Source organism: Amblyomma americanum, chromosome 1 (assembly GCF_052857255.1).
Source record: "Amblyomma americanum isolate KBUSLIRL-KWMA chromosome 1, ASM5285725v1, whole genome shotgun sequence".
Classification (NCBI taxonomy): Eukaryota; Metazoa; Arthropoda; class Arachnida; order Ixodida; family Ixodidae; genus Amblyomma; species Amblyomma americanum.
In genome coordinates this window covers 517,101,399-517,120,524 of record NC_135497.1, presented here as the reverse complement: position 1 = coordinate 517,120,524, position 19,126 = coordinate 517,101,399, and the positions used below count along the sequence as shown (strand labels likewise).

At 50.9% G+C, this 19,126-nt stretch overlaps 1 protein-coding gene across 1 annotated transcript in view; it reads right to left on the bottom strand.

Moving 5' to 3' along the window:
• The window catches only part of LOC144116217 (mitochondrial-processing peptidase subunit alpha), a 123,914-nt gene that overhangs the window by 21,015 nt on the left and 83,773 nt on the right, over positions 1 to 19,126 (bottom strand). Inside the window, exon 11 of the mRNA XM_077650947.1 lies at positions 723 to 785. Within this exon, the coding sequence (XP_077507073.1) occupies positions 723 to 785 (63 nt within the window). The remainder of the gene's footprint in view (positions 1 to 722; positions 786 to 19,126) is intronic.

The following is a 19,126-nucleotide window of genomic DNA, read 5'->3' as shown; positions in this document are numbered from 1 at the left end:
ATTCCGATCTGGAACTAATTTGGTTCACACCACGTCTACCAATACAGTGCTTCGCCAGCGCCTCTCATTCCGGACGGTTCCCGCCAGCCATTGTATGAAGCAGGGCATGCATATTTTTCCATCGTAAAATCGAGGCTTTTAATGCATCATCCCTTTAGGAGCTTCGCTGGGCTTGCACCAATGCATCATAAGATGTGGGTCGTCACATGAACGGAGAATGCATAATCGGGGTTCCACTGCACTGACGCTCTCGCGTTAAAACAGGAAAGGTGTACACGGCAGCACTCTCACTCCTTGGCTGAGCTGAAATCTTGAGCATGACCTGGGTGTCCTGTACAAATGCGCTCCCCCAAAAGGAGCTTGAGAGTACCTGTCCCGCAGCCACTGCAGCACATTCTTTCTCTCCTGTACTTTCTTAGTCTGGGTGCAGAGCACAGGTTTCCCTACTTTTGTTTTACTAAGCCCTTTTTGTGGAACGCAAAAAAGAAGCACATTGCAATGTATGACTGACGGTCTCCAGACTAGGCTCTACAGGAGGAAGGCAGCGGAACGGCTTGGCTCAATTCCACTTCCACACTCCTGCATAGGTGTGCACACTACTCTGGCTCCAAAGGTCAGGGTGACACCACAGCTCACTCAGCCAGCTCCAACCAAGGTAGGCGCTTTAAAATCATGCACCTTCCACGCACACTGCAGCTACAGAAGGAATCTGTAAAACTTACGTGCGACACCCTCCCTGTCATGGCTGAGAATTCCCGGACAATGACATTCACCACATCACGGAGCTGAAAGAACACAACACAGGCAAAAGACCCATGGTTACAAGTTGACAAAGGTAAGAATCGCATTATGCAGTCCCTGATACACTCAGAGCCCTCATGGTATGCAGCTGTGGGCTGGTTGGCGGGAGCACTACAAGCTGGAGTGGGCAAGTACCAAATTCAGGTTTTCAACTGAATACACTAGAAGCCCGCTATCGAAAATTCAGATATCATAAAGTGAAACGACACTCTTATTTTACCTCCCATAGACAACTGTACATTTTTTTTTCGTTTCTAGTGAACACACTTTTAATAAAGCAACAGTCATAGTAAGGAGTGTCTGGCCATGGCGATGTAATGGGCACGGAAGGATGACATTATGGCACGCACGAAGTCCAAGACATCTCAGTCACTGAAATGTGACGGCGTAATTGCAAGGCCAACATTTGGAGGCGAATAGATACCGAAGACGATAAAAAGGACTCTTGCAGATGGCTTAACCACTAGGCTCATGAGCTGCGAGTGGAAGCCATCTTTTCAGAGGCCTTGGGGCTGTGAGGCAAAAAAGGAAAGTTGGCTATGAACTAGAAAGAAGGCAGTCTGTGCCACTGAGAAGGGAAATACAGTAAAAGCGCAGTGAGGAGTGGGGGAGGAAAGAAAAGGAGTGAACGCACGCAGCACAGGACAGCACAAAGCAAGCACGCGGCAGCGGCAGCAAGAAGCGGAGGCGCAGTGTGAGTGATTTTGCCGAGCTCGAGCTCGATTTAGTGGCGCGCATTTCTCAACTATCGCCTCCTAAATGACACTGAGGCTGCAGAAAATGACGCTGGTTTCAGGCAAAGCTTTGCTTTTCATAGGCAATCCAACTCACATTATATTCGCAGCCTAACTGTGTAAATAAGGTACTTCGACATGATTTAGACGGATTCGAAGACTATGTGATAACTAGGGCTATGCGAACATTGAAATTTACGAATATGAAATAGGAAGATGTGTTCAGTATAAAAAAAATATTTCAGAAAAAGATAAACAGGCAACTACTGTTGCTTTCCAGAATAATGTATGGTCTTTGGAACTGAAATATGCTAAACTAGACTGACTCAGTACCATTTAAAAACAAAGTGCTGTGCACAGAAATATATATTACTTGATTAGACAGCAAAACTGTATGCAACCTGTAATGTGGTCACGGAAAATGAGTGAAAAAATGAAATCCATTAATTGGCACGCGACAGCCAACTAAAAATAACATGATGGCAAGAAGAAAACCTCATTAATTTTGATTCGAAGCGACAGGACGAAATGTTCAAAAGTATTCGAAAGACAATTTATACAATGCCTCGCACCCGAAAAGAAAAAAAAACTGCTGAAAATGCGAAAATGAGGCGAAGCCTTACGAGGATGTCATGCCCCACAAAACACCAAAATGCCCGAGTCGAGCGCTTAGTTTTAGTGTGCTAGAAGAACAATGCGGACATAAGAGAGGGAAACACACATTGGCGTCGCAACAACGGATGCTTTTTAAAAGAAAAAAGAAATGACCAATGACACGGCAGCCAGCATCCGACAGTGGCACACAGCTGGGTTCAGATGTTCAGTGAATAAGCAGGCCAACAGCTGCCATCACCCCGAGCTACCAGCGAAGCTCAGAAACCGAAACTACCGTATTTACTCGAATGTAACGCGAGTTTTTTTTACCGAAAGTGGAAAGGAAATGTCACCCCCCGCGTTACAATCGAATAATAGGTTTAAAAACGCTATGAAGAGCACCAAACACACACTATTAAAATCATTTCATGTGTCAAACATGTGCGTTGATCGTACTGGTCATTCGGAATCACGCACTCCAACTCGCCGGTCAACCAATACGCGAACCACAGGTCACAACTACTAGGACAAGGCCTAACGCAAACGTAAAAAAAAAAAATTTTCGCCAGTGAGTACAAGCCAACAAGAGTCGACGCCAGCTAGAGTCACTGGCGCGATGAGAGGGCGCCACCTCTTGACGAATGCTCGCAACCTGTAGCGAGGTTGTGTGGCCTCCGTGACTACAAAAAAGAAATAGCCATCTCGAAGGCACCGAGTGCTCGCAATCGCCGCCAAGACGCCAGCAAAGGAGCGAGCGATCCCACTGCCATCTGTCTGTTAATCCTTGCAACTGATGCAAAAACGTGGCCACGTGACTAACAGGCAGCAGGGCATGGAGCAGCGCGCTTTGTTCGCTCTTTCTCGTGTTTGGTGCCAGTGCATGTAGTTGTGCGTTCCGTGCTTCGAGTCTTAGGCCTATACCCATCAAACGGTCGAGTTGTCTTCAAGCGGAATGGCGTGCTCACGAGCTCAGTATACAGCTGGCTTCAAGCGCAACGCTATTCTGCTTGCTGAGAAAGTGGGAAATTCAGCGGCTGCAAGACGTCTGGATGTCAATGAATCGACGATCAGGGTATGGAGGAAACATCGCAAGGAATTGTTTAACTGCAACAGCCTGCGAAAAGGCTTTTGGGGGCCCAAGAAAGGCCGCTTCCCGAAGTTGGAGCGTCGCCTTGCAGAGTTCATTAGCGAGCAGCTTTCCCGACTACTTGGAGTAAGCACTGAAATGCTTCAGTGCAAAGCACAGGAGCTTGCGCAGGACACGGGTTTGACCTAAAACCAGTTTAAGGCATCACGAGGCTGGGTGCAGAAGTTTATGCGAAGGGCCGGGTTCTCCCTTCGACGCACGACTTCTATTTGCCAGAAGCTGCCCGGGGACTTCAAATCAAAACTTCGAGAGTTCCAGCACTACGTCATCGATCTTCGTCGCTCTACCAACATGCCACTTGGGCATATGGAAATGCCGACCAGACCCCCGTGTATCTGGACATGCCTATGTCCAGAACAGTGCACAAGTCTGGTGAGCATGAAGTTCGCCTTAGAAGCACAGGCAACGAAAAAAATCGGATTACCGTTATGCTGGCACGTTTGGCTGACAGCCGCAAGCTCCCTCCATTCATCATTTTTCGCCGGAAGACGATCCCGAAGGAAACTTTCCCGAAAGACGTTATCGTGCGCTGTCATGAAAAAGGTTGGATGGACTCGAATCTTGTCATAGATTGGATTCAAAGCGTGTGGGACCGAAGGCCAGGTGCATTGCTGCATTCGGAAGCAATATTGGTTTTGGACTCTTTCCGAGGTCACCAGACACCCGGCGTCAAACAAAAGCTACAGCGTGAACGAACGCATCTCGTTGTTATACCGGGTGGCATGACCTCCATTCTCCAGCCTCTGGATGTTTGCATGAACAAGCCCTTCAAGGATCGCTTGCGACAATTATACTGAGAGTGGACTGAAAGCGGATCAACAACACCTGCAGGTAGGCTGAAATGCCCAAGCACGTCTACCGTTGCCCACTGGGTTTCAGCAGCCTGGTACGGGCTGCCTCATGATTTGGGCTACCGCGCATTTAAGAAATGCTCAATTTCAAATGCTCTAGACAGAAGCGAGGACGACCTCCTGTGGGAGGCAGCTAGTGACAAAGAAGATTCAAGCTGTGATGATGACAGTGACGGCGACAACTGCCGTGAGGATGAGGGTGTATAGGAATGCCTGTTTGGCTTATATTTCAATAAAGTTGTCTTTGACCCTCAGAACTGTGCGATGTCGGTTCCTCGCGTCACATTCGGGTTCTTTCGGTTTTTCTGTCGTACGCCCGAAGTCTACCCTCGCGTTACAATCGTAGGTATTTTTTTCGCCCTTTTCACACCCGAAAAGTCGACCCTCGCGTTATAATTGTGGTCGCGTTACATTCGAGTAAATACGGTAGGCAGCCAGTCTATTTTTTGGCCTCGCAACAGGGACCCTTTGATCATGTTCACGCCTGGTGTTACGAGCACATCAGAGGTACCCAAGTAATAATGCGCCATGCAATGGGCGAGATTTTTACCTAATCGCTTCCCCTACTGGAATAGGTCGCCACACTCACTCACGAGTGTGAGTGAGTGGTTGTGAGTGTAAGTGGACGTGACGCGAGTGTGGGTGGTCATAAGTGGGAGTGAGAGAGAGTGGTTGTGTATGAGTAAGTGCGAGTGTCAGTGGACATGAGTGTGAGTGCAAGTGAGTGGATGTGAGTGTGAGTGGAAATGAGTGAGAGTGCGAGTGAGTAGCCATGAGTGTGAGTAGAGGTTTGTGGATGTGAGCTGACATGAGAGGCAGTGAGTGGGTGTGAGAGGACGCGAGTGGTGGGTGGACGCGACAGCAAAGTTGGTCACGCGTTTTCCGAGATGACAATATCTGCTTAGCCATTTTCAAGTTGTTGTTGGCAGCTGAGGGAAGCAAATATTCAGTGTTGAGGGTGCTCAAGGCAGCATAAGGCATCATGACGGTCTTTGGACGACCAAAGCAGAGGATTCCGCTGGTGCGGGAACGGCAATCTTTCATTGGTGTTTGCCTTTCTAGTTCATCATTGGCATGGGCGCAGGCCTTTAGCGGGTGCAATGAGCCGCTACAAGTTTTGTCAGATCCTTTGATCGAATTTCGCTCTGCCACTACTAGAAAAGTAGATGTTTATTGTCACGCCTCCTACACAGCTGAGTTCATGTATACAGAGTTACAGTGCTCGGTGCTGAAACGACTGTCTACTTCTCGGCAATAATTAGCATAAGGTGGCATCTCTAGTACTGCCATGAACATATAGGTGTTTTCTGTGCCCAGGTGTGTGCATTGTAAAGCTCTACTCTGGCTGTAATTTTTTTATTGGGCCAGACCCACACGACGAACCTGACCTACTCAGCCCAGCTCTTGAATGGCACAAGCTCGGCTCAAGCCGGAAACGACACGAAAACCAAGCGTGCTTTTCAGTAATGCTAGAGGTTCTTGTTTCTATCATGTACTTGAAAGAGCCCTGCGTCAACTCAGACATGGTGATGCCTTGAAGCCAAGGAGATACCCAAAGTGGTAGTATTTAATGCTTTAATCTTTGAACGAAAACATCTTCAACGGAAGTCCGTCTGATTGGGTTCTTGAGATAGTTGAAAGAAAACTGACGCCAGCCAATATTTTTCAATTTACCCAACGTTTCGGGACCAACTCGGTCCCTTCTTTAGGGGTGACTAAAGTGTGCCAGCAGCAGTGGGTTGCTGCCTTCGCTCTCCCTTTGTTAACATGTGGCGCAGTCCACTAATGTACGTAGAGGGAAGCGTTCCTGGAGTCCTATTCATCACCGCCTTTATGAGCCGGATGTGCCATGACTAGACATGTCTTGAACAGGTTTGGCTCCACGGCCAAGACGCTCACCTATTCAGTTCACAATGGAATGAGAAGTGAACAACACATTGCCATTCCTGGACGTCTTGATAAGAAGAAAAGGAACAGATCTCAAGCTCGGTGTCTACAGGAAGCCAACCCATACCGGCCACTACCTAAATTTTAATTCCAACCATCCTACTAGCCACAAGAGATCCGTCGTCTCCTCTCTCCTGGGAAGAGCAAAGTCAATCTGCTCCTTCAATGCGGAGAAAAAAGCAGAAGAAGCCACCGTTTTCGCCAACCTACAGAAGAATGGCTACACACGTGGCTTTATTCATCGCGTTGGTCGCTGTCAAGCACGGAGGACAGGGGGACCAGCCAACAATGAAACAACAAAACGCGCGCGCGTTGTCCTTCCATGTGTGAGGGAACCAGCGAGGCACTCGCACGCATTCTCGGAAAACATGGAATCTACGTACCTCACAAACCTCTTTCAACAATAAGCCGCTTCTTACCACGACCAAAAGACCGCGTCCCCAGAGAAAAACAACCTGGTGTAGTTTACAAAATCCCGAGCTCAAAGTGCCCGCCTTCATACATCGGCAAAACAAAAAACCTCCACCGAAGAATAAGGCAACACAAAAATGACTTCCGGCTAATGAATTCAGAATCCAACCCCCTCGCCGACCACCGGATAGCCTTCGAGGAGGTGAGCGTCTCGGCCGTGGAGACAAGCCTGTGTTCAAGAGGCCACATGCCGAGTCATGGCACATCTGGCTCAAAATGGTGGCGATGAATAGGACTCCAGCAACACTTCCCTCCGCATACGTTAGTGGTCTGCACCACATGCTAACAAAGGGAGAGTGAAGGCAGCAACCCTCTACTGCTGCTGCTGGCACACTTTAGTCACCCCTGAAGAAGGGACCGAGTTGGTCCCGAAACGTTGGGTAAAGTTAAAAATATTGGCTGGCGTCAGTTTTCTCTCAACAATGTTTTAATCTGTGCCAAAAATGATTGTTTCGTGAAAATGGTGACGAAACGTTGCGGTGAGTTTCGGCAGTCGATATGAGGTGACAATTAAATTGGCCACGCCCTGCTTGACTAGTTGGACGTATAGTTCGAACATAATTATTATATACTAGGCGAAAGGGATCTAAAATATAGTGTCTCTGAGTAATGTCACCTTTTCGTTCGACAAAAGATCTACGAAAGAAAAGCATTACAAGCAAACGAAAGGTAATAAGAATCAAGAGACGGGCGGCAGTTTTTCATTTCACCTAAAAGTATCGTGCAAGTGAGTGCTGCTGTTCAAACTGCAATACCAAGAAGGCAGCGAAGAAAAAGTCGTCCGACTTATGTAATACCCAAAAATGTAACGAGAAAAGGAGACCAAGGGCGAGGGGCGGGAGTGGGCAAGGAGCTTTACATAAACAGGTTGAGGATGCCAGCATGCTGGACACTGGACTGTGCTCGTAGAACCGAAAAGAGTTGAAGAGTAAGCTCCCCCATGCTCTTTCCGGAGTCAAAAAAATTTTTTATGCCTATAAAAATGCTCCCGTCAGCATCATGTACTATCACCAGCAAAAGTTTACGGGATGTGGATATGCAGAAAAAAATTTATTCCTGCTCAGTCACGCAAGCCAATTGTTTAAAATGTATCAAGATACTGGGGCCTGCGCGCTCCTTCCTCTGGTAACAATATCAGGCTACTGAGTACTGCGGTAAAGCTACAATAAAAGTTTTTCCAAGAAATTGCGTCCCGCAAACTTTTGCTGCCGATAAGTATGTGGAACTCCGCCACCAGGAATTTGGGCTGCTGGAGCTGCCCTGGCAAGTCAACAGCTGCGTACAAGCTTCCGCTGCATGTGTGCAAGGCATGTTTCTTATTTGTGGTGCCCAATCTTTGGCACTGGGCAAGTGAAATGGGCTTGTGAAATGCAATTTTGTTATATCTGTATGTTTTCAATACAGCAAGTGGAATAACTTCTGTCTGCACTCTCCGATTTCAGCAATTTTACCCCCCCCCCCCCCCCCAATATCTGGACAGCGTGAGGAATCCTTTGAACCGGACACTATGACTTCCTCTGAGAACTTCTGGACAGGGCTTTTTCCCAGTAACGTCCTACTGTTTCAGAACGACAAGCGCTAAAATATGGCTCACAAGTTAGCTGCATAAGCATTCCCCTACGAACGACGTTTCCTTGATACATGACGCTGTGGATTATGGGAGAATAATTAGGTGCAATGTTAGCCCCCATATGCACACGCAGATGCAAACGTGGTCTCTGCACGCACCAGCCTCAGGCGAGAACACCGCACTGGTTTGTCAAGCCTCCTTCAGACAGGGATTATGTGCAGTGCAGACCATGTACTGCACAGCAGGCATGTCCACAGATCGGTCGTGGATACCTGCTCTGGCTAGACGAAGCCAGCCCTGCTCTTATATGTGCCCTAAAGTAAGCCCAAGAAGCTTTCGCAAAGGAATTGATAATGGCCACTCCCCCAAGCATCCTTTTTACGTGGGGAAAATCTGTACTTGAGGCTCGTTCCAGCCATTTCCCATGCCGCAAGAAGTGTTCATAGTCGCCAGTTGCCTCCGATGTGTTCATGCAGACTCATGGACACGTCACTGTCAAGACAGACCCAATAATGGTTTTCATACACCATCCTAGACCATCATAAAGGCAAACTCATTATTGTTACACAGACGCTCATAGCCATGCGTCCCCCCTAATTGTCCAAAGGAGGTGCCAAGACTGCCCCATACCTTTACTCTGTTGAACCTGTTCCGTCATTGTTAACAGTGCAGTGCTACGGCCATGCAGGTTTTCTGACGGCCGAAGACCCATGTTATTGTTTCAAGAACTGTTCACTGGCCGCTTCATTTTGAGGCAATTGTCTTTTTTGCAGTGAACAAAAGACAGATGTGTCACACTTTCTGTGGTTTAGAGAGAAGGGAATTTTCTTCGGAAGCGCTATGCTACACTGATGCCTCGGCGGCACAAGGGCTGCCTTCCTCTGCCAGTGCTCACAGGGTGAACAAGAGAGGGGAAAGCCTCAGGGTGCCTGCCAACGTTGCAACTAGAGGACTTGTCTTCGTGGCAAGCAGCCTGAGGCTTTCCCCTCCCTTGTTCACCCTGTGAGTGCCAAGAAACCATCCGCTTACCCCCTCTCTACCATATATTCCTCTGCCAATGTTACACATGAAAGTAAAAACTATTGCTCTATACTGTTTGGTATATTTTGGAATTCCGTCACACTGAAGTAAATGTTTTATAATCATTCCTCATCTTTGCACTCCGTTTTGGTCACAGGGGCCTAGGTGAGAGGAGGTTAGGGAAGGGGGGGGGGGGGGGGGGGGGTGGCACAGTGCTGAGACTTCGCTTCACCTCATGGAGAACTCTGCGCATGCCTATGGACACTGTTCAAAAACATGTCTACGCACCTCAGCTACTGACGCTGAACAGGCACTCATCGTCTCAGCAGCAAGCGCGGCAGCACACGTGCGTAACATTGGTTTGGGACATAGAATGTGCGTGATAAGTGACCACTTCCTTCGAGCATCGAAACTGGGAAAATTGACCAAAGAGCCTGACAAAGCCCCGGGCGGCTCACCACTACACCTGTGCGGCCGAGGCAGGGGCGCCACGAGCGCAGTCAGCTGCGGCAGTAAATCGCTCATCCCCTCCGTTGTCAGCAAACAAGTGAATGTGAATGTGAGTGAGTGGACATCAGCGTGAATGAATGGTTCTGGGCGTGTTGTGTTGTGTTGGGTTTTATGGCACATAGGCAACTAAGGCATCATGCGCCAAGCTCGAGGTCTAGGAAAAATTTTCTGGAGAATATTAAATAAATGTGAAAAATTGTTGGTCGTGTAGAGGGCTTAAAAAGTTACTACTACCTCATCATGGCAGAGAAAAAAAATTTAGAAATGGGTGCTAGTAGAAGCTTCAAAGGCGATCGGGTAACCTCAGCTACCATCCTTCGTTAGGCAAGGATCTTGAGGCCCCCAACAAATCAAATAAAGACCTCGGCCTTTTTCTCAAGAAATAGAAAGTGGATGAGGTGCATCAGGCGAAGCATTGGGTCATGATATACATTTTTTGAAGAAAACCTCCTTGTGTTAAAAATCAAAAACACAAGACATGTCCACAATTGCATTATCAACTAAAACCAGCACTTGGTGAAAAGAGATGCATCGGTTATAAAACAGATAAAAGCGCTTTTTCCTTAGCTTTTCCAGTTTTGAGCATGAAAATAAAGTGCGATTTACTGTAAGCTCATCTCCACATGTACAAACTGGTTTGTCTTGTTTTTTCAGCAGAAAGTTGTGTGCAAGGTGCGTCTTCTATACCAAGATGGCAGATAATCACTTCCTTGAAACGTTCCTGGTGGGTGCAGGACTTCCATTCATGTAAAACTGGTTTTACAACATGCAGTTTGTTATTTACTTCATGGTTCCATGCAGACTGCCATTTTTGTATTATGTTACGATGTACTAAGTTACTGCAATCTTTAAACGGTATATTTACTATTTTTATTTGCTTGTCACGAGTTTCAGCAGTGCACAAATCTGCTCTTTCGTTGCCTTCTATGATGACGTGACTTGGTACCCAGCCGTTTTATGTTTTGTCCTTCAGCTATGGCGGTTGTTATGTTGAGTATGATATCGCGAAGCAGTGGAGTGATTGCACTTCTAAGCCAAGGGCTGTAAGCACACTTAGCGAGTCTGTGTAGATAATTTTGTTGGCGAGGTTCTCATTTATTTTTTCTATGGCTACACAGATGGCGTAACATTCGGAAGTGAAGATAGATGCAGACTGTGGAAGTCTTACTATTCTATTCCAATTTCCTTCTACCACTGCCCTTCTAACGTAAACATCTGTTTTTGAATCATCTGTTGTGGGATACACTGGTATCCTCCCTCGTCCCCCCGCCAGTGGCGATCGTGACTTCCACGTGCGCGCTGGCCACCAGGAATGTGGAGAGAAGGCACCCCTGCGACTCTCCTCATTTCCTCCCCAGCACTGACGTGACGTCACGGCAGCGCGATGCCTACTGCGGAGAGGGTTGCAAGCCTGAGCATGGCGGCAACGATTTGCTGCTAGGGAGGCAATGTCCGAGGGGGTAAAAGGAGGAACTCGCGGCGGGAAGCTCTCTCTCACTGCCGGACCTGACCTGAGTGGCCCGAGGTACCCTTTCACTGCCCTCCGGCCCCCGAACCCAAATCCGGTCGACGTCAATGACTTGGTGAGCAACTGAACATCTATTTTACGGATAGAACATTCTTCCGCAGTGTGCTTTGCCTCGCGTTAGGATAATAAACTATTTCCTAGCGTGCCCTGCCGTTGCCTATTTCGTCCGGACCTGCCGTGGCTGCGACTCTGTGTCACAGGTTGGGGAAATGTGTTGCATACTTGATTAACCCCTGCGTGTAGCTGGCACGGAGGTTCGTCTTCCTGGCCGGCTGGACGCAGAGTGACCCCATATCTTGGGGCCCAACGTGGGGCGAACTAGGCAATTGAGCAGGGACCTTTGTTCGAGCGAACGACTGCCGTCGCCCTAACAAAGGATGACAGCCGATAGACCTGACCTTCAGTCTTTGTTCATGCTGTCAGAGCTAACGGCACAGAACCAGGGCTCCCTACTTAATGCGCCTTTAGAAGGGTTTGGTATTGCAAATCTTGGGCATTCCACGCGGAATAACCGAGGGACATCCCCTGACGCATTGGCAGGGCTTAGGCCTGGTATGGGGGGCTCCACTTCGGGCGCCTCGCCGCTCTGCGGACAATAAGGCACTTAGGCCTCATCATTCGACGCCATCAGCGGCTGCGCCCAACTCTGTGGACGTAAGTTTCCAATCATCCGAGGTGCTCTTGCAGAACGCAATGCAGGTTATGGAGAGTCTAGCGGGTATTTTGCAAAACAATTTACAAGCCCCGGCCGAGTCACCAAGTGTTAGGATAGACTTGCCTACCTACACGGGGTACCATGACACTACGGGAGCAAATGAGTACCTCAACCGTCTGCTGCATTATCAGCAAGTGACAGGGATCGCAGACGCCGAAATGCTCACGCGTGTTGTGCCTGTTTCTTTGACGGAGCAAGCGGCCCGCTGGTACCGACTGGCCGGCAACCCAGCGAGGACAATGGAGGCGTATTGCGCAAGCTTCCGCGACGAATTCCTTCCCGCAAACTACGAGTGGCGTTTGAGGAGAGAGCTGGCGCTCCACACCCAGCACCCCGACGAGTCTCTGTTAGAGTACGTCCGAGCGATGGACGAACTTTATCACCTCACTGACCCTCGCACCACGAACATGGAGAAAGTTGAGCGTGTCACGAGACAAGCGCACCCGACTTTGACAGCCTACCTGAGAGGAGTCAGGTTCAGAGATTTGGATGAGCTGGCTGCTGAGGCGAAGCGCATTCAGGGAGACATCCTCTCTGCGCGTGCGCATTGGCCGCCCCCACCCGCATCGCTGTCACTTGAGCCGCGCTGCGTGTGGAATGGCAGCTCAGCGCACAGTCCATCCAGAGCTGAAGCGCCAGCATGGTTTGCTGACGAGCGTGTCCCAAGGGATTGGGAGTTGTCCGACCGCGCTTTGGACCCATTCAGCTACGCATTGCGAACAGCACACGCTGCCGCAGAGCGGAACGAACCTAGGCGAGATTGCGAGGCCCACACGCGGCCGCACGAGCGGCCCCCACCGTCCGCGCCGTGAGTTCGAGACGACCGACCGGAACGTGGCGACCATCACCTAGGCAGACGGGGCCCGGGCAACCGTTGCTACCAGTGCGACTAGCCGGGGCACTTCGCCCGTGAGTGTGGCCGCCCTCCCGCCCATGACCAGACACAATCGGGAAACGGCCAAAGCCGCCGGTGATCGACCTTCGATCCCGTGCAGCGTACACAGAGAACACCGGTTTGCTAGTGCCTTTGGCATGTGGTGTAGGAAGTTCTGTTGACTTGTCAGCGCCGCTCATTGAGCTAACGATAGCTCGAAAGAAATTAACCGCGTTACTCGACAGAAGCAAGCGCTTCTTTGTTCGGTGACGAGGTGTTAAACCATCTCCGCGAGAACAAAATCTGGTTGAGAGAGTGCGATACCACTTTTCGCCTCGCGAGCGGCACAGCGCAATCAAGCGGTGCAGCTAGGATAGTGGTTCGCTGGGAAAGACGCGTGCGGCGACAACGCCTCGTCCATCTTTCCTGTTTATCAGTTCCTGTAATTCTTGGATGAGACTTCCTAGCCAAGACAGCTATTGTGATAGACATCAGCAGGGGAGGCTACAGGGAGCGCACCAGGCACCTTCAGGCGTCAGGCACCTTCAAGCTTATCGCGAAAGCGCCAGCGGCGTCGCAGACAATTCAGACTCCGAACGCGGCGCGAGCGGGGGGGGACTGTGACAAATCCACCCCGCCAGCCCGAGAACCAGGAGGCGAGCGGACAATTGCTGCCGAGAGGGCAGAGAGAAGGTTGCCGCAGTATACAACTGCTCTGCCGTGCAGGGAAGGTCAGCGCACCCCTTGCTGTCGGAAGTGAACAGCGTGACGGAGAGGGAGAAGGTGCGGTTGTCATCGCCCTCTACGAGTACAACGCAACATTAACTGACCGCCCTGGCCTCACTACCATAGTCAGGCACCGAATAGACACGGGTGACACACTGCCTTGGAAGTGCAATCTTAGACCAATTAGCTTGGCTAAGAGGGAAGCACTGGACAGCGCCTTAGACGAACTTATCGACACTGGCATTGTTGAGAGGTCTAACAGCCCTTGGGGCTTCCCGGTAGTCTTGGTTCCAAAGAAAGACAATACTTATCGCTTTGCGTGGACTACCGCAAGCTGAATGACGTTACGAGAAAAGACGCGTACCCTCTACCAACCATTTCTTCCCTAGTGTCCAACCTAGGTGGGGCGAAGTACTTCACAACACTCGATGCTAGCCGCGGATACTTTCAGGTTGAAATGAATGAGCGGGACAAGGAGAAAACTGCTTTCACTTGTCACAGAGGCCTTTTGCAATTCAAGAGAATGTCTTTTGGTTTTGGTAGGAGCACCCGCTACTTATCAGAACCCAATGGACCGTGTTCTGGGAGATGCAAAGTGGCAACATGAGCTCGCGTACCTAGACGACAACGTCGTGTACTCGAAAGTGTTCGAGGAACACCTGCGCCACTAGAGAGATGTCCTAGAGAGGCTGAGATCCATGGGAATCACTTTGAACCCGAAAAAAGGTGCAGATCGCCGCGACCCAATAACACTGTTGGGGTTCACGATCGACAGAGGCCGCATTCTGCCGTGCGATGATAAGCTTGAGGCTTTGCTTAAGTTTCCGTCACCCACAGATCTAGCCGGTCTCAGACACTTCCTGGGAATGGCGAACTTTTATCGCAAGTTCATCCCAGATTGCGCAGCGCTGCAGGCGGCTTTGACAAAGCTTTTGAAGAAAAGCGAGCGCTGGAGTTGGGGTCACGAGCAAGAGGATGCACTGCGCAACCTCACCAAAGTGCTCGCTGACACGGCTAAGTTGGAGCTACCAGACCTAAACCGGGTGTTTGTGATTCAAACCGACGCAAGCGACCTGGGCTTAGGAGCAGTGTTGCTTCAGGACCATGAAGGCGTTCTCCGTCCGGTAGCTTTCGCGAGCCGTTCATTGACGCCGGCAGAGAGAAACTACTCGGTGACAGAGAAGGAATGTCTCGCGATAGTTTTTGCTCTGCGTAAGTTCGACTACTACGTCGATGGGGTGGCCTTTGTGATCGAGACGGATCACATGGCGCTCACCTGGTTGAGATGACTCAGCGAGCTGAGCGGCCGCCTAGCGCGTTGGTCCCTGTTGCTGCAGCGTTACGACTTCACCGTGCGCTACCGCAAAGGAAAAAACAATGCTGTTGCTGACGCACTCTCGCGAGCGCCTGTCCAGTGCGAGGAAGGTCACGCGACCGACCGCCCGACAGCCGGACAGAGTGAGGGACAGACCCGAGCCGTAGCCCATGTAAGGAACACGGACCAACCATTAATCCAGGGCGAGAGCGTGAACCACGTGGACTACGCGAGTTCCGTGGGGGTCGTGTTTAGCAGAAAGGAACTGATTGAAGCTCAGCGGAAGGATCCGTTTTGTTGAAAAGTGTTCGATGGGCTCCGGGAGCCGGGCGGCAGGGCCGCCGCGCACACGAAGAAAGCTGGTTTTGCTGTAGGTGCGGAGTGCTTGGAAACAGCTGGTAGTGCTATGAGCGCGATGTATTCGTATCTGCTGGATTCTGACAGCGTCCTGCTGAGGTATATCCCCTCCGAGAGTGACACAAACGAGGCGTTCAAGGTCGTGACATTGCGAGCATTGAGAGCAGCACTGTTACACTCCTTTCACGACTCGTGCATCGTTGGGCATGCAAGCGGCCCCAAGACTTACACAAAGTTGTGTCGCTGCTTTGCTACCTGGCTTGGCATGAAAAGGGACATAACACGCTATGCCCGCTCGTGCCATGTGTGCCAAAGTGTGAAGCCCTGAGACGGACGACCACCCGGCCTTATGCACCCGATCAACAGCCAGACTCCCTGGCAAATTGCGGCGTGTGACATCATGGAACCATGTCCTATGAAACCGAGTAGGAACAAGTTCTTGCTGGTGGTCACAGATCACTTCAGCAAGTGGGTTGAACTTTTCCCCCTTAGAAAGCTGACGGCACGAGTGATCATGGAGAAGCTGATGAACGTATTCACCAGGTTCGGTTTCCCAGAGCAGCTGATAACGGACAACGCGTCCTACTTCACTGCGAAGGTGTTTGCTGATTCATGCGCTGCACTCGGCATTAAGCACAAGAAAACAACCACCTATCATGCTCAGTCGAACCATACGGAACGAGCCAATCGCAACGTTAAGCACATGCTTGTCACATACTCTGAGAGGCACAAGCATTGGGACTCCCATCTGCCGGAGATCGCGTTTGCTTTGTGTTCGACCGTTAACCGCTCGCTTGGTATGCGCCGTCTTCCCTCAATCTGGGTAGAGAGCTGCTAAATCCGATGGACCGGATTCTATCGGACAGCAGGAAGACGCCAGTCGCTTCGTCAGCACGAGCTGAGTACACGACGCAGCTGCGCTCTAAGATGACAGAAGCCTTACGCAAGGCTCGCCGCAACCTGGGCACGGCAAGGGCACAGCAGAAAGCACAGTACGAATGCTCGCACCGGGATGTTCACTACGAAGTGGGCGATCTGGTGCTCCGACGCCAGCACGTTCTCAGCGACGCTAGCAAACAGTTTGCGGCCTCGCTGGCACTGAAATGGATCAGGCCATTCCGCATGCGAGAGAAACTTTCCACGCTCGTTTACAGGCTCGAGGACTTGCGGTTGAAACCGACAGGTGGACCGGTGCATGTATGCGACCTGAAACGTTACGTACAGCGAGATGAATGGGTTGAGGACACAGCCCGACCCGCGCCACAGTCGGATAACGAGCACTGCGATCAGCCGGTGAACCCCGCGTCCCACTATAACTTGCGCCCTAAGCAGAAACAGAATCTGCCTGCGCAGCCTAGAGCGAGGGCGCGAGCCGGCAGGCAGTCTCGTTAGGTGCATGGACGTACGGGCCACTCATGCCGATCAGTGTCACGCAAGACTGATTTGCGTTAACCCTCATGACTCTCGTGAGGATCGAACAGCTACGTAGCATGCGCTGCAGAAGATGGCTACATCTGTGTTGACCTTTTTCAGCGCAGACGGAAAAGAAGCAGGGCACATCAGAACCCCACCGTTCCACTACCAACTACCAGCCACGTACCATCCAGCTTCGGCTACGCACCGCGCCGAAGGCCCGACGTTACGCCCCGCCCGCAACCTGCAGTCGCCACACTGCTGTAACCAGGCCACACCGGCTACCTGCTACATAGCATCGGAAATGCCCACCCGCCAAATGTGTGCCACCGCCTGCCGGGGTCCCATTACCACCGCAACCATGGGCCCTTGCCTGCTGACCAGGTATGCCAGGGCAGCCCAACCGCGGCCTCAACTATAGAAGCGCCACAGCCCTGGCCCCTGAAGCCACCTGACCCAGTAGTACCTCAGGGCGGTGCAGCCATGGGCCCGGCCTTCAAGCCATCACAGCCAGTGCCAAGCAGGTGGTCGTCCAAATTCACCGGAACGGCGCAGCAGCGCGCACTCGGAAGACCGAGACGGAGAGCAAGATGCCTTTCGACAGCGTCATCGCGCGGGAAGCCAAGCCTATGGAGCGAAGCAGTTGATCGGTGGGGGCGTGGCACGGCTGTCAACTGATGGACCTGCGGGAGCCGAAGAACATCGAACCTCGAACCCTGGATGGCGGAGCAGATCAAGTAATATTCTCCCAGTTTCTGTGTTCGGGAGGCTTCTTAAGGAGGGGAGGATGTGGGATACACTGGTATCCCACCTCGTCCCCCGCGCCAGCGGCGATCGTGACTTCCACGTGCGCGCTGGCCACCAGGAATGTGGAGAGAAGGCACCCCTGCGACTCAGCTCATTCCCGCCCCAGCACTGACGAGACGTCACGGCAGCGCGCTGCCTTCTGCGGAGAGGGTTGTATGCCTAAAATTGGCGGCAATGATTTCCTGCTAGGGAGGCAATGTCCGAGGGGGTAAAAGGAGGAACTCGCGGCGGGAAGCTCTCTCTCACTGCCGGACCTGACCCGAGTGTCCCGAGGAACCCTTTCGCTGCCCGCCGGCCCCCGAACCCAACGCCGGTTGACGTCAACGACTTGGTGGAGCTACTGAACATCTATTTTACGGATAGAACATTCTTCCACAGTGTGCTTTGCCTCGCGTTAGGATAATAAACTATTTCCTAGCGTGCCCTGCCGTTGCCTATTTCGTCCGGACCTGCCGTGGCTGCGACTCTGTGTCACAGGTTGGGGAAATGTGTTGCATACTTGATTAACCCCTGCGTGTAGCTGGCACGGAAGTTCGTCTTCCCGGCCGGCTGGACGCAGAGTGACCCCGTACTGTATAAAAAGCTGTGAAAGTACTGCACTTTCCTTAAGTGTAAGGAATTCTTGTATTACATGTTGTTGTGGAATTTGTTTTTTATGGAACTGTGTAAGAGTGCAATCACCAATATCAGGGAAATTGCTCAAAAACGAGATCTACTGCTGCCATGGTACAATGCTTGGCAATTTTCTAGTACGCCGAGGTTCTGCCACATCTCTTCAAATCGCAAGAGCAGTGGCTGAGAGCTTGCGGTTTGTTGTTGAAGAGCGTTCTTGATGGGCACTTTGTAGCGAAGGGATAACAAACATGGTTCAGCAGTGAACAGATTTGGGCAATCTCGATGCTCTCCCTGTCCTGGCCAGACAGGCCAGCAATGGAGTCGAGCCAATTGAAGGATCAGAGCCAAAACACGCTGTCCCCAATCCCATCCCAATTCCTATCACCCGTTATCCAACCCCTTCCGCTACGTCCCAGGGTAGATCAGGGGAGTCTACCCAGGCCCGCTCCCTCGGCTGTGGGTCGCTTAGTAGCTTTTACCCCCCACCGTCATTGTCATTTTTCTCCATTTTCCCCACCTACGGGTGGCAAAAGTACAACATTGCCTTTGGGCCTTTTCATTTACTTTAAAATTGGATGAGGCCTGTTATACGTAGTGGTGCAGGCAGGGGCTTATTATTTTTCTTTCTTTTTATGTTGCCCCACCATATTTTATGTAAGTGACGGTCCATTGATTTCTACATGAAGACTATTTATGGGCGACGTCCTGTAAGCACCAAAGGAAAGATGCAAACCTAAATTATGGACGGGATCCAGTCGTTTAAGGGGGGACGCAACCTTTCAAAACCGAAAAATCGCGAAAAAGTCAATTTTTAGAAAAGTAGATATTCCGGCTGTATGTGTCATAAACCACCTTTTCTGTAATTATTAATGTCTAATTCGTCGTGAGAGTATCGAAAATTAAAAATAAAACAAGCCACAGCGGCCCCCGAGCCACGAGCAAGCGCCGAAAATGCCCCAACTACGCGCGCGCTCCATTCCTCTCCTGCTAAACAGAGCGCCGCCATTTCGATCTTGTTTTGTTCGTGAATTCTTGCGTTTTTCTTTGCTGCCGGCGGTGGTGGCGGTGGCAGCATGCTCGAGGCGTGGCTAGCTTTTCATTGGGGGCCTCGCGGCAGCTTTTGAGTTTCCC